The sequence below is a fragment of the Anopheles maculipalpis genome, chromosome 3RL (genome assembly GCF_943734695.1).
Source record: "Anopheles maculipalpis chromosome 3RL, idAnoMacuDA_375_x, whole genome shotgun sequence".
In the NCBI taxonomy this organism is placed as follows: domain Eukaryota; kingdom Metazoa; phylum Arthropoda; class Insecta; order Diptera; family Culicidae; genus Anopheles; species Anopheles maculipalpis.
In genome coordinates, this window is record NC_064872.1 from 74,337,979 (window position 1) to 74,354,684 (window position 16,706).

Genomic DNA, 16,706 nt, shown 5'->3' on the forward strand with positions numbered 1-16,706 from the left:
TTCGATTGAACGTGAAAAAGTGCCTTCCCGCGAGAAGTCACCAAAAGCAAGTCAATCAAGTGCGTTGGAGTGCAACGTGGCGAGATTGTGAGCGTCCCGTTTACAGCAGTGAGTCGAAAATTGCGTCCGAGGAAAAGCTCGCGAAAAACGATTTAAAAGTGGAGCCCTAGCAGCAGCAGTAGCACAAGCAATCCTAGAACAGTGCCGCCAAACGAAACCGTGTAACCGTTTCGTGCCTTATGGAGCAGGATATCATTAAGTGCCCGTGCCGTATCGTACCATCGTACATGGTTTACAAAATGCGGATAGAGATTGAGAATCCACTGCTCCAGAGTCACCGTCAGCGCGAAACCACCGGCATCAAGAAGCTGTACAATTCGTTCTTCGTTATGTTCTAACTGACTCGCCCGCCCGCGAGGAAAACCGCACGCGACCGTGTGTGTGTGTGTGTGTTCGTGGTTCTGTGGACACGAAAATTGAGCGTTCAAGGGGGATGTATGTGTAGTGCGTGTCTTCCCCCGTATAACGGATGTCCCCAGTTAGGCATTTGCTTTCTGTTCGGAGTTCCGGAGTTCAATCTTCGCCATAAACAACCCCCTAGAAGAAGAAAAAAAGTACACACGCACACATGTAAGCGCTGCCGCTAAACGACAAGGATCCTAGCTGTGACAAATCTAAAAAAACGGAAAAAACAATTGTAGTGCAAATTAGTGGAGGAAACAAGTGTAAAGGCATTTAGTGTGTTTTATGCGTCGAACTGTTTTGTTTAAGTTTACCCAATAATCACTCAAGAACCACCCTCGTTAGTTTGCTGGACACACTCTCACTCGCACCCCAAGGCACAAGAAACGTGCACTAAAATCAATATCAGTTGCCTCAAATTTCGTTCCCATTTGGTGCGGCGTTACTAAGGTAACGGAATTATCATCACGCACACATCTCTCGGGCTACCGAGAGGCGGCGAGATAGACAGAGAGCGATTCCAGATTTCGACAAACTGTTGTGGTAGTAGACTACAACTAGACTACGCGGGTGATCGTGGATGCGTTACGAAGTGCGTTACACACCGGTTGGAGCGATCGTTAGCTTTTAAGTATCGGCCTGTATAGCGCCTGTAGATCCTGTAGCTCCTGTACCGAAGTACCCACGATGTAGGTGCTAGTAGTGACATCTATCGGTGAAAAAACAAAATCTTCATTCTCCCTTTGTAATTTGTGAGAAACGTGGCAAATTGCGCCCCGTTTATCTTGGTTGGAGCGTTTGGTTGCTGATGCGCTAGGGAGAATAGGAAAAAAAAAAACTCTCCTCGACTCTGGACATTAGAACACACGATCGACAAAGCGAGAAGGAGACGTTTGGTGTTGCTTTACGCGAATGGCGACGGTTATATCACTGCTGACTAACCCATGCAACAGCCCGTTCGAACAGCAGCAAAGCCACCATCTTCATCCGCAGCAGCTACTCTTTCCACCGTACGGACAGGGACCGGAAACGTTTCAGCAGCGGTACGGTGGTGCCGGTGGACGAAACCGTAACGAGGCGACGCACCACCACGGGCAGCTGGACGCGTTAGATTTTCATCTGTTGAGCCGTACGCTCGAGGAAGAGATCGAACAAATGGAATACTCCGGAAGTTCCGGTCCCTACCAGCAGCACCAGCAGCAGCCACCACAGCAGCAAGCAGCACGACGTCAGGGACAGCAAGATTTCGAACAGGTAAAGAAGTGGCCGGTTACGAAGAAGAGACGAAATGTTGATTTGTGCTGCAAATTCTTGCCGTCCTTCAGAGACCGATGGGTATGGTGGTGTTTTGCTTGTCCATAAACCCGAACGATGGCCCCATTTCGAGGGGGCCACCGTGTCATCAGGACATCGAGGCTCTGCAGGGCGACCGCCTCCATGCTAAAATGAACGTTTTCGTCTCAAGGTCTGCATAGATCTGATTAATATTCTTATGACCCTGTTCCATGATCTTTCGTGTATGTTCTTACGCCAGCTTTGGGCGCGTTTAATCGATTATTATTTTTTTCTTTCTTGGAACCAAGGTTTTCATGCAACTCTGAGTACTCCATTTTCTTCATTCAACCATCACTCACCGTTGTTCATCCTGCTAGTTTGAAATGGCAGATTCATTGTGCTGGTGGTGTGGTGCCGTATCTTATCTAGGTCGCTTTTGTTATTTGAGGGCAAGATTAGGTGTTGACAGGCCTTCAGAGGTTTGAAACTCGAATACGGTTTGACTATGTTAGAAGAATGCGCGCTACTTTTATTCGAGATGAGATATTTACTATAGTTATGGCACATTATCTTTTGGATCTAATAGGAGAAGATGTAGTTTTCTATTTGAAATATGATGGCTACATTTTTTTCCTAATTTTGGCGGAAATTTTCTGCATTTCAGACAATTGTTTGCATAGGTCCCAGCCCTACGAAATGATGCATCGTGGCTTTTGTTGGTTGATACCTCTTATCGGTACTGCAATTGACAACAGTAGACAGCAGGACTAGAAGACACTTGAATGCAATGATTCATTACGCTCGAAAGTCATTACGGCAAAAGGTGAACCTTCAAAAAAGGGAAGTGATCATCTGTTTCTAACGATGATACTGGTCCAGTTTCATCCATCTCCGTAACCTTGTGATAGCGATTCGCATTTTCGCAATTCATAAATGCCTTTACCGAAAGATCTAGAGTTATCTGTAACACAACCAATGCCTTTCCTGCATATCTTGACAGCTTTTCATTGATAATGTTTGCAAAAGCAAATTTTTACTCTATCTTTATCTAAATTTGCCATTCATTTTTTTCTAAAGAACTGAAGGACACAAGAAAAAAAAAAAAACGTGTAGAAAATGGTAAACTGCCAGCGGGTCAATAGACTTAGTTCAGAGTGTCATAAATTATGCAGCTTATCAACCGTGCCCGAATCAACCTTCGATATCGAACAATATATGCATTGTGTTGTCGAAGTGGAAAGGGTATGAGGGACAGAATCTACAAAAAAGGTACCAAAATGTTGCATTTAGGAATGGCGCCAGCTGTTGGGAAGCTATTAGGTAGGAGTCCGTAGATCAAATTTTATGAAAGGGTTGATATCCAGTAACAGTAACAGCGATAAAAAGCGGATCGTTTGGATATGGAAACTTACATGAATGGCGAATATTAATTTTGAACGAGTGGATTGGTAGTAGAGGCGGCAACGGTACCGGTCTTCTTACGGCAGTATCGTGGATCAAATCTCATTCGGACCGTTACCCTGTAGTAAGGACTGACTGTCCAACTACGGGGTATCAGTAACTCTAAGTCAATTTAAGTTAAGAAGAAGAAAAAAAAGAGGAATCTTCAACCAGTGCACTAGCTGATCGTATTACGTACTTTGCCAGCTGTATAATTAAAATTCGATGTAGAACGTTCGAACAGGGACAGGAAGACAAATTTACATCAGCTGTACTGACAATGTCATACTATGCCGAATAACACAGATGGAGAACTCCAGGTTATTCAGCATGTTAGCAGACGCCTAAACCAAGAAATCAGTCTGGGGAGATCTAGTTAAAAAATAATTGAAGAACTGGTTCAGTTTTCAATCAAACACTTGCATTTTGCAAACAAAACATGCTAGGTCCGATTTGATATTGCTAACCCCGGCTCCATGCTAATCTCACTTATTTATGTACCTCCCCGTCTTTGCGTTTACAGATTTCTCCCGGCTATAACCTGGACAACGAGGACACGTATAGTGGGTCACCGAATAACTTCCAGGACTATCAGAATAACTTTGTCGATTCGCCGCCCGATTCGAAGGAACCGTGGCCGATCGACTACAACAAGATGCATACCACGATCGCTACGAGCAGTGGTGCCAACGATACGACGAGCGCGTCGACAACCGTAACGCCGGCCACGGTTGCTACTGTCCCTGGAGCTGTTGTTGCGGCAGCAACATCTCACCCGCAGCAGCAGCAGCAACAGGACAATGGCGCCATGTACATGAACAACGCCATACTGCCGAGCCGGAAGCGACGGATGGAATGGATGTCACCGCAGGAGGAAGACACCGATGGGACCGAGACGAAGATCGCCAACATCGATAAGGAGCGTGACGCACGTCGCAAGGGTAAGCCCGTCCCATACTATTTCATTCTATTTTGTTTTAATTAAGCAACTCGAACAGATGGGGGTAAAATACGATAAAAGATAAACAGGGCCGTTAAATGTTCCTATTTTTTTGTGGTGGGTGCATTTTTTTTAGTTTTTGATTTCTTATTCTGCACAATGAGTTAGCTTTTTTGTTGTCCGCTGATCACGAACTTCCCATTCATATTTGGCGGCTTTTCTGTATGTTCGCTGGCAGAAGGTTTAAGCAATAAGTACAATCGTGTTTCATCTGGACACCAGTTTTACGCATTAATTTTCCAACAGGTTAGATTCCTTTTTTAGAACCGGTTGGAGAGTGACTGGCTCTGAACGGAATGTAAAACTGTACGGTCAATACATGTTTTGATGGCTGTTATACGATCAATCGAGTAGAAGATTTCTCTTCTAGAGTACATACATTGAAAGGTATCGCCATCCGAACTCGTCCAAGAAGTAATCTGAAATGAATTCGAGATGAAACATTCATCCGGATTCAACGGATGATCACCACCACAAACACAACACCATCAGCCAAACCGGGGGGAATGAGTTGCCATTATTTTCCTCTCGACCCCGGAGGGCAGCCATCTTAATCTGTAGCCCGATAAGCCTTGGGGTAGCAGGAAACTTTATTCATCCACTTGCCGCGAAGGTTACAATTATTGGTGCGCGTTGCATGTGTGTGCGTACATGTGGTACACGATTTGGCATGAAACATAAGATCGTAGGATGTAGAAGCAATAGTAAGGAACAACGGACGGACGGCTAACAGGGAAGCAAAGCGTTCCATCTCTGCTGATGCAAAAGGTCAACTTTACGTCACGGAATGGGAAGGCATCACACCGACCAACAACGCCAGGGTTGATGTGTCGGGAACAGCAGCAACAGCAGCTGATAACGATGCCCGCACGGTGTTGATGATGATTTGCTCCATACGGTGGGCCACTCGAAACCTACAGTCAAGAGTGCCACAGCCACTCGAGTGCTACTCTGCCGGTGTAGTTTTTCGTCTAGACACGACGGGGGTGCTAAAGTATAACAACAAAACGTGTGTGATGGAGCAGAAGAAGAACTTCCCAGCGCACTTCTATTGCTTGAGTGTGTAACTTCATCGCATCGTTATGTCGGATATTCGATTTAATTGCTGTGCTTCAATTTTGTGCAAAAATTGAGCAGAAAAAGTAATTTGTGATTAGATCTATTAGCTGTACTCTTCCCTCCATGCCTCCCTTTGTAGAAGGAAGCAAACGCAAGGAAAGAAGCCTACCGGCCTAAAGTGTACTCCCGGTACAGTCCAGTTGATGTGGCAGAGAGTGTGTTTTTTTGATTTATTTATTGCTGTTGATAAAGTGTAAATTTATCAAGATAAGTATTTCGACAAACAACGCTACGACCGTGTGTACCTGAGACCACCGGCCCAACGTCCGGTTCTTGTTCGGTGCGGGAAAGTGGTGAAGTTGTGGGGTGAATTTTGCCGGCTCGGGGGTGAGCCATACACCTACGACGATATGCGAAAATGATGCTACAACGCTACGGATACAAGACAAGACGCGCTGCCATTTTTTGGTCTAACGATTGATTGGGGTAGCCGAGTGTTGGAAGCGTTTGTGTGTTTGTGTGTCTCTCGCTAATAGAGTATCATCGCCCCATTTTGTGATCGGTTGAGCGGACTTTGTGTGATCGTGTACGATCGATAAGAAACGGTAGTATACTCCACTCAATGTCATGTGTGTGGGATTTCCTTTCCACGATCGAGTAGGGCGAGAACCCTGGTAGGGGTGACAGTAACAGATTGGTCGTGCTATTGGTGGTTTGTGAAAGTGGTGATCATATGGGAAATTAGATCAGCTGAGCTCATGTGCGAGCGATGCGAGAGTCTTCTAGATATCAACCCCGAAAACTCCAGATTCAGAGAGCAACACAAGCTCGCGGTTGGTGCCTTGATTGTAGTGACTTGATCGACAAATTGCTCGATCATTTTGAACTTTTCGGCAGAGCACGAAGACCCCGATAGATTGCCACATCTGTCGCTGCCATCTTTGTAATGGTCCGAGTATTTACTGTTTGCCATTGGGATTAACCAAGCCACCAACCAGTCAACAGTGGTGCTTGTTGTTTTGTACCCTACACCGAGCCATATCAACGAGTGCGAGGGGGTGCTCGGGAGTCGCGTCATCACCATTTACCGGGAGATGATGTTGAACTACACCCGAACCGAGCATGTGTACCGACGCAAGTAACACAGCACCGAATGCATTGGTGATGGTGGATTAACAAGGGTTCGCGATTGCCAGCACTAGCTGCTCTCTCTCCTATCTGTTGTGTGGCGGGATTGAGCTTGACGCGAAAAGCGTACCTACCATCCTCAACAAGGGAACACCGTTTTCTGTTGCTGTGCTGTGCGTTGCTCCTCCTGGATGAGGGACGTTGCGAGCCTCACCCAAAGTCTATCAACAATAACGCCATCGCTAAGCGCCAGTTAGTGTGAGAGCCCTACCGGGATACTCCGCTTGGTGCGTTTATGATAGTCGAGTGTAGTTCAGTGTGTCTCACACACGTTGTGAGTTCCTCGCGGGCTCGTACAGTACCGAACGGACAGAGACATTCGACGACCACGACTGTTCGGTTACGGAAATGTGTGAAACGTACGGGTTTGGTGGTGATACGATGGACAAGGATTACGTCCGGAAACGGCTAAAGTGCTTTAACGGCGCCAGCAACGGGAACGAAGTCGGCAATGGTAATAATAATCTCGGGACAAACACACCCCCCTGTAACAGTACAGCCAACAACAATGAACTAGGTGATCATACGATGTGTACACTTTTTACAATCCAAAAGGGATTGATCAGTAAATGTTATTAAACATTTAAAATAATAGTTTTTTAGACTAGAGTTATACTAAACGTTTGTTCTATATAAAAAAATTGTCTATTTGTCTACAGGAAGCTTGCGATGGGCCGATGATCTTGACTTGGACCTCAGTAACGAGCTGTCCAGTAATGGATACATTAGGTAGGTCCAATTAATTAAGCTCCAAATTTGAAATGCTTTAGTTTCATATTATCGTTTCTGTCTCCCTATTCCTAGTGATTCATTGTTGACCTTCCCGGTCTTCAAACAAGAACTACCATCACCTCCTCAGAAGGTAAGTTAGCATCTAGAGTTTACCAAAGCATGCATTTATTAATCGATAAACATCCCAATCTTCTTCCAGCCTCCTCAACAGCAGCAACAACACTCACAGTCTGCTCACCAACAACAGCAGCAACAGCAACAACAACAACAACATCAGCTCCATCAACAGCAGCAACAAGCCTTGCATCAGCAAGCAGCCGCAAGCTCTCAGGATCATTCACAACAATCCCAACACCAACACGCACCTGCCAGTTTACAACAATCCTTAGCTGGTGGCGTTAATCCTGCCAGCAGTGGAAATGCTGCCAACAATGCCCATCAACAGCAACAACAGCAGGTTGTCCAATATCACCAACAACAACAGCAGCAGCAGCAGCAACAGCAGGGACACAGTTCTATGAATGGTGGTGGGCAGAGTTTGATGAGCGGTACCGATCATCACGCAACCGGAATCGGTGCCGGTTTAAGCAATCTGCAAAGCTTTCTACAAAGCAATCGTTTGGAAAATGATCCTAGCGCAGGTACGGTGGACACTCACAATCAATCAAAACGCTTTATGGCTGACCAGTTATCATACAGATGTAAATTATCGTTCAAGCGCGCTCGGTAAGAGCCGGTTACACGATGGCATTTTGCTGTTTGCCGTTTTGTTGTCGGGGAGCGTTAGCTATTTTCTTTATTAATTCCAAAGCCCATCACCATTATCCCCATTTCGCGGGTTGTTGGCTTGTTGGAGTAAGTGTGTGTACACATTACATTAGATGAAGTTCATAACTGGTTGCTTGGGGTGTTACGTTCGTTATTTTTTGTTAAACAAATATCAGTGACTGATGTTAGGATTTTCTTTGCAGGCGTTTTACAGATGCAACAGGATGGCACGTTACCAGTCGCACGTGGTGACAAAACACACGACGATCACAATCGGTACGTCTAAGGTTTAGTCATTGGATCGCTGAATGTGTAGCTTGAAACAAAATCCGCTTGGTGCCCGGGTGTCATTTGCATGACGCGCATGTATACAAGTAGACTTGGGAGCTTTTTTTCCCCCCATATTCTTGAGCAAAACAAAAAAACCTCATAATTAATGCACGCTGACCTTCCCCTCAAAACACAGGTTCCAGTACGTGCTAGCAGCTGCGACCTCGATAGCGACGAAGAACAACGAAGAATCTCTCACCTACCTTAACCAGGGTCAGAGCTACGAGATCAAGCTGAAGAAGCTTGGCGATCTGTCCCCGTTCCGGGGTAAGATTCTGAAAAGTATTATCAAGATATGCTTCCACGAGCGTCGCCTGCAGTACATGGAGCGGGAACAGATGCAGCTGTGGCAAGCTTCCCGACCCGGTGAGAGGATATTGGATGTAAGGCACTCATATCTCCGCTATTGCTCTATTGCGCCCAAAGCTGATGGGTTTTTGGTTTGTCTTTCATTCGCTCCTTTTGGCAGGTTGACATACCACTATCGTACGGATTGATGCAGGTGCAGCCTACCAGCAGCAACCTGCTTAACACGATCGAGGTGTTTTGGGACCCAATGAAGGAGGTCGGCGTGTACGTAAAGGTGAACTGCATTTCCACGGAATTCACACCCAAAAAGCATGGCGGCGAGAAGGGTGTCCCATTCCGGATTCAGGTCGAAACGTACATCGACACGAACGGGCTGCATAATGGGACCGGTAATGGTGTGGCGGGTATGGACGATAAAGACGGTATTAGACCATTCCATGCGGCGGCTTGCCAAATAAAGGTTCGTTGATGGCTACTAGCGGAAACAAAAACTGGATGCTAATTGTTGATGGGATTACTTTCTCCCTCTCGTTTAGGTTTTCAAATTGAAAGGAGCCGATCGAAAACACAAACAGGATCGAGAGAAAATACTCAAGCGTCCGGTTGCAGAGCAGGAGAAATACCAGCGCAGCTGTGACTGTACGATACTGACGGATATTACGACCGATTCAGTCATTACGCCGCTCGGTGGCAGCTTTAGTCCCGATCAGTAAGTATTTCTGACTTTCATTTTCAAAAATCGATCCCTTGTAAAAACGTAATGGGGCTCACCCTCTTCCGCAGCATTAAGCGTAACGTTTCACCATTGTTGGGCGGTCCAACCTCACCGGGGCAGCTGAACAAGTTCGAAAACATGATGTCAAGTGTGCTGTGCAACGGCGGAAACGTTGTTAGTCCCGGGGCAAATCCTACCACAACGTCGACAACTACGGCGGCGGCCGCCATGGTTGTTGCGGCTGCTGCTGCTGCCGCTGCCGCCGGCGTACAGAACAATCCGATCGGAATCAGTAACGTTAGCTCGACGAACGGACTGTGTAAAGCGTCGCCGCTCGGTGTGGATCAACCGATGGTGCTTTCGCCCCAGCAGCCGAGCGAACTGGACGATTACGTGCCATCGATTACGAAGGAAACAAGCCCCGGAACGTTGGCCCAGTGGTTGGCCGTGCATCGGTTGTCTGCGTACGCGAAAACTTTCGCCCAGTTTTCCGGTTCGGATCTGTTAAGGTTAGATCTCGACTTTGTTGGATGTGTTTGTGTGTTAGGTTCGATTTTAAAACGATATTAAAATTGTTTCTTTTCACTCTATCTCTATCTCTATCTCTCTATACTCTTCTTTTCACTCGCAGAATGTCCAAAGACGATCTTTGTAAAATTTGTGGCTTAGCAGATGGCATTCGAATGTTTAACATTCTCCATTCGAAGTGAGTATTTTAAGCACAATTAGATCAAGAAGAGTTTTGATTAAGGGGCATATAGGGTTTAGCTTGTAAAAAACCCTGTAACTGCATAGCTTGTCTCTTAAATACGATCACATATATCGAATAAATAACAGCTTATTTATGAACCCGTTTTTCTCCCCTTTTCAGAGCCATAACGCCACGCTTAACCATCTATGTTAGCTTCCAAACCAACATCTATCACGCGATCTATCTGCACTCGAACACCATCCCGGAGCTGGTGCAAAATCTGTCCAAAATTCCCGGCTTTCTGGAAGCTATCAATGCGCTCAACACACCCAACACTACCACATCCGATGCCGGTCTCTGGAGTGGTACGTTTGGTGGGCCGCGTTCTCTTAACCCCGGTCCATCTAATGGCAGCAGTAACGGAGCTCACGGTAAACTTCCCACCAACGGTGGAACGAACTCTGCCGTTCAGCTATCCGTTCCGTCGCCTTCGTCACCTATCTCGTCCTCGTGCGGCATTGCGAAGCTGCAGCTACTGCTTAAAGGCCCGAACGGGATACAGGTGCTGCTGACGGAGGATGTGCTGAACAACATCAAGGACGAAACACTGTTTCAGCTGGAGCTGAAACCGAACGGCAACATACTAATGAAAGCGGTCCACAGTGTGACCGGGACGGCGGGGGGTGACTGTTCGATCGATGAGGATGCGAACTGAGTGGAACGTTTCTGAGATGTATAAGAGTTTTGTTGCTTACGGGGACTTCAGCTCCCTCTAGCTTGTTAGTAAACAGCCTTGCTTTAAGGTTATGTTTCTTTTTGTGTTTTTTTTACTATACTTTTTTTAGATCTAGATAAAACAAACTTTGTTAAGTCGTTTACGGCAGCGCTCTAGTGATAGTGTGTGTGTATATGTGGTGTTAGATGAATACCGAGAGATAGCGAGAGAGCGAGAGAGAGGGAGAGAGAGAGAGAGAGGGAGAGAGAGAGAGAGAGAGAGATAGAGAAAGAGAGTGGAACAAACCCGATATAGGTCTGGAAAAAAGGGATAATTTGGGAGATTTGACAAGGATGATATTGGCTGGAGTAGAAAAATCGGAGACAAATCTGTTGACACGTTGCGTCATTGCCGACAGCTTAGACAGACCATAGGACACCTTTAGGTTCGTACACACTCAAAAGGCATTTAGGCACAAAATTGTGTTGTAGAAGAACCGAATAAAACTGCACCGCAAAATGGTGCAGAAAAGTGATCGAGAATTTTATGCTTCGATATTGTCGATTTTTTTCAATTATCAATGTAAACGCAATTAACGAAAGGAAAAATCCATAAACACTACATTAGTACAAAGCAGCTTAGTTTAGCATAGTAGAGATAGTAAGGATTAGGTTCGGATTATCGTATATCGTTCGATGATGAGAGTTCTCGCTCGAAATCCGGGTTTTCTTTTTATCTTTATGACACAATTTGCTTAAAACTGTCTTTTTATGTACATTGTTAACGTTTTTAGAAGGTAAAGAGCAAAACATACACACGTGAATGTATGTGAACGTGAATGAATGTAGATACGGACACTTCGTCCGTATCTAGTTAAGCAAAGGATGTAGTTCGCTTTTATATACATACATTAACAAAAATGAACAGAAAAGAGAGATGAAAAAAAGATTTACATATTTACATGATGAGAACAGAAAGTGGGCTTGTGTGTGTAGTAATTTCGGTAAACGACCTTTCTAAAACGATGTAAAACAAACAAGCCTTGTAGACTGTGTCATTTGCTTTTGCAAATTAAAATGGAAAAAACGGGAAAATGTGGTTCTTTATATAATGAGCGCCAAAGCGCTGACAGACGATGATGTTGTGCCTTATAATATTACTTCTATTGTGCAATTTTCGACAGACAAAAAAGAGACGATAAAGGAGAAAGATTTTATTGGTAGGGAAACTAAAAAAGGATAAATATGTTCTGTAAATAAAGACTATTGTTGTTTTATTGTACTTATTTCTTTCCTTTCCTTGCGAACACATCAGAAAGAATGATTGATAAAAAATCACCCTATTCCTGCAATAGAATGGAAACTAAAACGCTTACTTCTTGATAACTGTGCCATCAAGCTGTCTAATCATAATTCCCGTATCGCAATCCGCTGAAGCAACTAGCCGCCGACAAAGGACTAAAAAAATAGTGCCAGTGTTCTGGTCGTTCTCGAACACGCCACCACCAAAGACTCCCTTCGGTTCCTAGACTCCATACCTGCGTCCCCGACAATCGTTTTCTGCTGAATTCCGGGTCATTCCGGAATCAACGGAAACGAGAAAGCCGATCGTCTGGCCAACAGAGGACAATCCTGTTACCCGACAAATTGTATCAGAACCGCCATATTAGATTTTTACGCATCAGCAATTTATGCAGAAAAAATAAATTTTCACCAGCACTTAATCGCAATAGCTTTAAATATCAGACAAGCCACGGCTGAAACAGTTTTGTATTAGTAAAAAACCACCTGTTGTACACAGTAGAGAGGCAAATGTAGTCTCAGAGACTCAAAGCCTCTATAAGTAAACGAACGAAAAGAATAAACGAAACTTGATTGAAACATTATTTATATTTCTTCAATATAAACATAGGCGTGATTATCGTCTCCTACCGGTTTCCTCTTCATTATTATTTCACTTTCTCTATATAAAATATACGTTTTATCTTGCACATAAACGAGAAAATAAACATCTTGATTGCGTTAGGCGTTTTGTAAAACGTTGCTTTGCTTCCTATTTTCGCTGTTTGCTAATTGAAATATCGTAATTGTCCCTTCGTGTGTTAACTCTAGTGAAGCTAATCCAAACAAAACAAAAAAAGAAGCGGAATGATCTGCATTTGGCAACATCAACCACCATACACAACCTGCCACGTTGTTACAGTTTTGAGCTAGTAAAGAAGGAGTAATCTAACGGGTATAATAGGATGAACACACTTACATAGCTGCTACACTACACGTACCACGTGTGTTGTACTAGAGAGAGATGAGGACACAGTGGGAGGACAAATTTCGACCCAACCTTCCCCTTCTCTGGTGGGGTGGGGAGCCGCGCTATCGGAGTAAATATACATATCTGTTATTCGTTGCAAAAAACACGGGATTAACGATCACTGTCGATAAATATAGCCATTCTGTTCTTCACCCATTTTCTGTCTCATGCTCGATTGGGAGAATTATTTACGTGGTATGATGGATTCGCTAGGCCTTGCCAAGTCTTTTTCCTCTGGAATGTTTGTGCTGTACTGGCGGTTCCAGCTGCTGCTGAGTTCGACGTGATGAGCGATCGCTGGAATCGCCAGTACCGGTTGCGATACTGCTAACGACAGGGAATCATTTCTTCTTTTTACCCTTTTCCTGCTTTGCCTTTAGCTTTTCCTCGCGCTTGCGTTCCTTCTCCGTGAGCGATAGGTACAGCTTGTAGCCGAAGAATGCTGGAAAGAGAAAATACTATTATTAGCGATTGTGCTTGAACGTCACCTTATCTACTAGATTCCTCATTATCCTCTTCTTAACGGTTAAGTTCTTAGCTTCAAAATTCCGTCCACCACAGCAACAACTTACCAACAACCAACGCCACAAAACCGGCCAACATTCCGTACCCAAACGGTGTCGGCTCAAACTGTTCCGTCCAAAATATTCCCGCACCGGGCAATTTTTTGGCAAGCGATTCTAGCAGAATCGGATCCGATTCTTCATCCTTCCCAAGCGTACTTTGGACGACTTTTTTCTGCTTGGAAAATTCGTTTAACTGTGCGAGGGATTTCACAAACTTGCCCTTAAAATCTTTCGCAAACTGACGCTTCTCTTCATCCGACAGGTTCACAAACATATCGGACAGCGTTCGCAAATTGTCCTGAAACTGTTGTGCTAGCGACCGTTTCTCATCGTCCTGTAGAAGCTCATTGAGCGCTTCAGATTGTAGTGCCTCCACGAAAGGGTTCTCTTCATATCCGGACGCCATTTAATGCTGGATGTATAACACGTTTCACACACGTAAACGGCCACAAAACAGTAGCAAACAGTAGCATGTACCCGTTTTGTCGCGCACTAAGCAAAAACCGGTGGCGAAAGGTTGGAAAAAATTGTCCCACACCTACCGGACCACCGTGAGCCCTCTTGGTGGGGATGACGATGGTAATGATGAGATAAAAAAGGCGCGATAATGTACAATCAAACGGACTGAAAAACCCGGCTTGCTTATCACCTTGATAAGTCACTCGAGGTGCGAGTGTGACGTGGCCCACCCCCCTACGGTGGTGAAGAATACGTCCAGAAGAAACGCATTTGGACGAAGATAGCAAAGCCACTTGCTCCGAGGTAGTTTCCTCTTAATAAAATATTGACCGATTCAAGCTAGGTGCTAACGTGTCACTTGTCGTTAAAAAATTCGCACCGATGAGCAGCGCTATTATGTTGCGACGCGACGTTGCACTTTCGTCAATGAAGGGATGACCACGAGGAGAAACTAAACAATCCTCGTGGTGGGAAGGCAACAAGTAAATTAGCAAATTATGTTCCCAGCCAGTAGACTGAAGTCGAGGCTCGGGTTCACATTTCTTAGGTTTCCTTCCATTATTTCTTCGTCTACGCTGTCTCTATTTCTGTCCCCCCTTGTCTACCGTACATTTCTTACCGAATACACCCAGCACGATGAAAAGGGCACCAAAGAATGCGGCTTTCCTGAAAAACAGTGCCCTGGCGATGGTTTCCATTCGCATCTTTTCCAGCAGCGCCGGAAGCTGTTTCAACTTTTCGATCGCCTCGAAAAACTTGGCCTGATCTTCGGGCGATTCCTTCGTGAGGGATGCCAGCAGGTTTGGGTCGGAAAGAATCGATTGATCAAAGTTTAGCGACATTTTTAATTTAGTCTCTAGAACCACCACTCTCAGCACAGCACGTTTTGGGCATCAAAATGGGACTAGCAATTCTTTTTCATCGATTGAGATTTGTGTCTCCGAAGAGATTCCAATTGTTTAAACAGCTTGTATTTGCCATCTTGTAGAGAAATACGGAGCAACGAACACACGCACACGACGATACAAGACAAAAATTCTTACCGAAAACCGCAAGCATAATCGAAAGCATTACGAAGAACACGAGATAGTCGGTCAGTCCTGCCTGCAGCTTACGGCGCATCGCATTCTGTAGCACACCGGCCTTCAGCTCCTCCTTTTCCTCGTCCGACAGATTGTCCATGCTTTCGAGCATGCTTAGGAAATCTTCCATGGTGGGCATTTTGAAATCTTCCGGATTGAACGGATTCTCTGCACCGGTCGGTATGGCACCGGGATCGGCTGCCGCACCATCCGAACCCATCGCGTTAAACAGTTCTTCTGCCACGTCTCCCATTTTCGGTGGTTAAGGGGAAATGCAAAATGCAAAGAAACAAGGAGATGTTCTCCTGTGCCGTGCCGGGTGGTTTAGATGGATCGAACAGCAAATGCTTACTGGTCCGATAAGGCAACGGGTCCCGAACTGGTAGCAGAATTCGAAGGCTCGAACTTACGATGCTGATAACAAATTACCTTCTTCTGCTTGGAGTGCGACCTGATGAAGCACGACAGGCGGAGATGATTTGGAGCCGAAATTGCATCATTGGACGCACTAATCAAAGGTAATGCTGATGGTGGGATGCCGTTAGCTCAATATGGTATGCTTTCAGGGTCATTTCTTGTGAGGTAATCTGGTGTGAGTTTGGTGAATTATGTGAAGTTACGGTGGGAAGGTATTTTAAATGAACTTTTCTTATTTTTTCTAGATGGTTATTTGACGAAGGTTTAACGAGACTTCTGGATGGTAAGTCCCTATCTGTTTTCAATAGAAATATTTTGAGTATTATTGCCTTCTAAAGAACACTACCAAGTAGGTGTAGGTTGATTTGTGAAGGAGAGTGATACCCGTTGGAGAAAAGTGTATTGTACGTATTATAGCGGGTGCACTAGCATAAAACACCGGTCTAGAGATTCGGTGTACAGTTTGCGTATCCTACTCTATTCCACACCACCAACTCCTTAACATGCTACTTACCACCCAGTCCCACCACAACAATAGCCGGGATGATGAACACAACGTTTGGAAATCCGTGCTGGAACGGATCGGTGCTGGAACTTAGTTCAACCATTCTTGCTCGTTGTTGTGGTCGATGGAAACAGAACGGGCTGCAAAGACCGGGTAAAGCATTATTCACACCATTGCAAACAAACGCATACAAGCGGTAGATTCGGGTTTAAAAAAGCTGTGTGTGTTTACCTTGCAGGAAAATTGTTTACGGTTCGATATTATTCGATTGATATTGCCGTTGTTGATAAGATTACGTTTTCAAAACACGTAGACAAAATGTTTGCCTTTTTTTGCTTCTACCTGCTGCGTTGGCTGTCAAATGATGCGTTGGAGGTGTGTTGTAGTTAGAGACACGGATTGAAAACTTGCTTCACTCGTTCAGTTGACAGAAGGGACTCGAAAACAATTAAACGAATGTTTTTAAATTTTTATTTGTACTATTATTTGACTGTTAGGAGCATTGCACTGAATTATTTTCTTTGAAAGCAATTATTTTAATTCTACAACAAAAAAGAACAAAGAAGCGAAGAAAAAGTTTAAAAAAGTCGTTAATTACTTGATGAAACATTTTTGACAAACAAATTTTTGAACGAAAGCAATGTTTTGGCGCGAAATGTCATTGCGTGCGGTGGTTTGTTTAC

The 16,706-nt window shown here is 44.7% G+C and overlaps 3 protein-coding genes across 7 annotated transcripts in view; 1 reads left to right on the forward strand and 2 right to left on the reverse strand.

Annotated features, from left to right (window-relative positions):
• Positions 1 to 16,706, reverse strand: part of LOC126562508 (G protein alpha o subunit) — a 287,823-nt gene that overhangs the window by 83,802 nt on the left and 187,315 nt on the right. The gene's annotated exons all lie outside the window — the stretch shown is intronic.
• LOC126563538 (uncharacterized) lies at positions 1,375 to 10,684 on the forward strand. The gene is made up of 12 exons (XM_050220184.1): positions 1,375 to 1,716; positions 3,701 to 4,118; positions 7,084 to 7,153; positions 7,229 to 7,286; positions 7,356 to 7,797; positions 8,128 to 8,200; positions 8,391 to 8,637; positions 8,724 to 9,023; positions 9,100 to 9,272; positions 9,347 to 9,787; positions 9,910 to 9,984; positions 10,150 to 10,684. Exons 1-12 carry the CDS (start codon positions 1,375 to 1,377, stop codon positions 10,682 to 10,684), a joined length of 3,174 nt encoding a protein of 1,057 aa, XP_050076141.1.
• LOC126563169 (uncharacterized) lies at positions 13,201 to 16,157 on the reverse strand. 3 transcript variants are annotated; one of them, XM_050219794.1, is made up of 2 exons: positions 16,033 to 16,157; positions 13,201 to 13,436 (listed from the first exon to the last, which is right to left on the reverse strand). In XM_050219794.1, exons 1-2 carry the CDS (start codon positions 16,124 to 16,126, stop codon positions 13,336 to 13,338), a joined length of 195 nt encoding a protein of 64 aa, XP_050075751.1. In that variant the 5' UTR covers positions 16,127 to 16,157; the 3' UTR covers positions 13,201 to 13,335. The 3 variants fall into 3 exon arrangements, with proteins under 3 accessions (XP_050075751.1, XP_050075750.1, XP_050075748.1); XM_050219793.1 differs by lacking the exon at positions 16,033 to 16,157 and adding an exon at positions 15,063 to 15,356; XM_050219791.1 differs by lacking the exon at positions 16,033 to 16,157 and adding an exon at positions 13,567 to 13,966.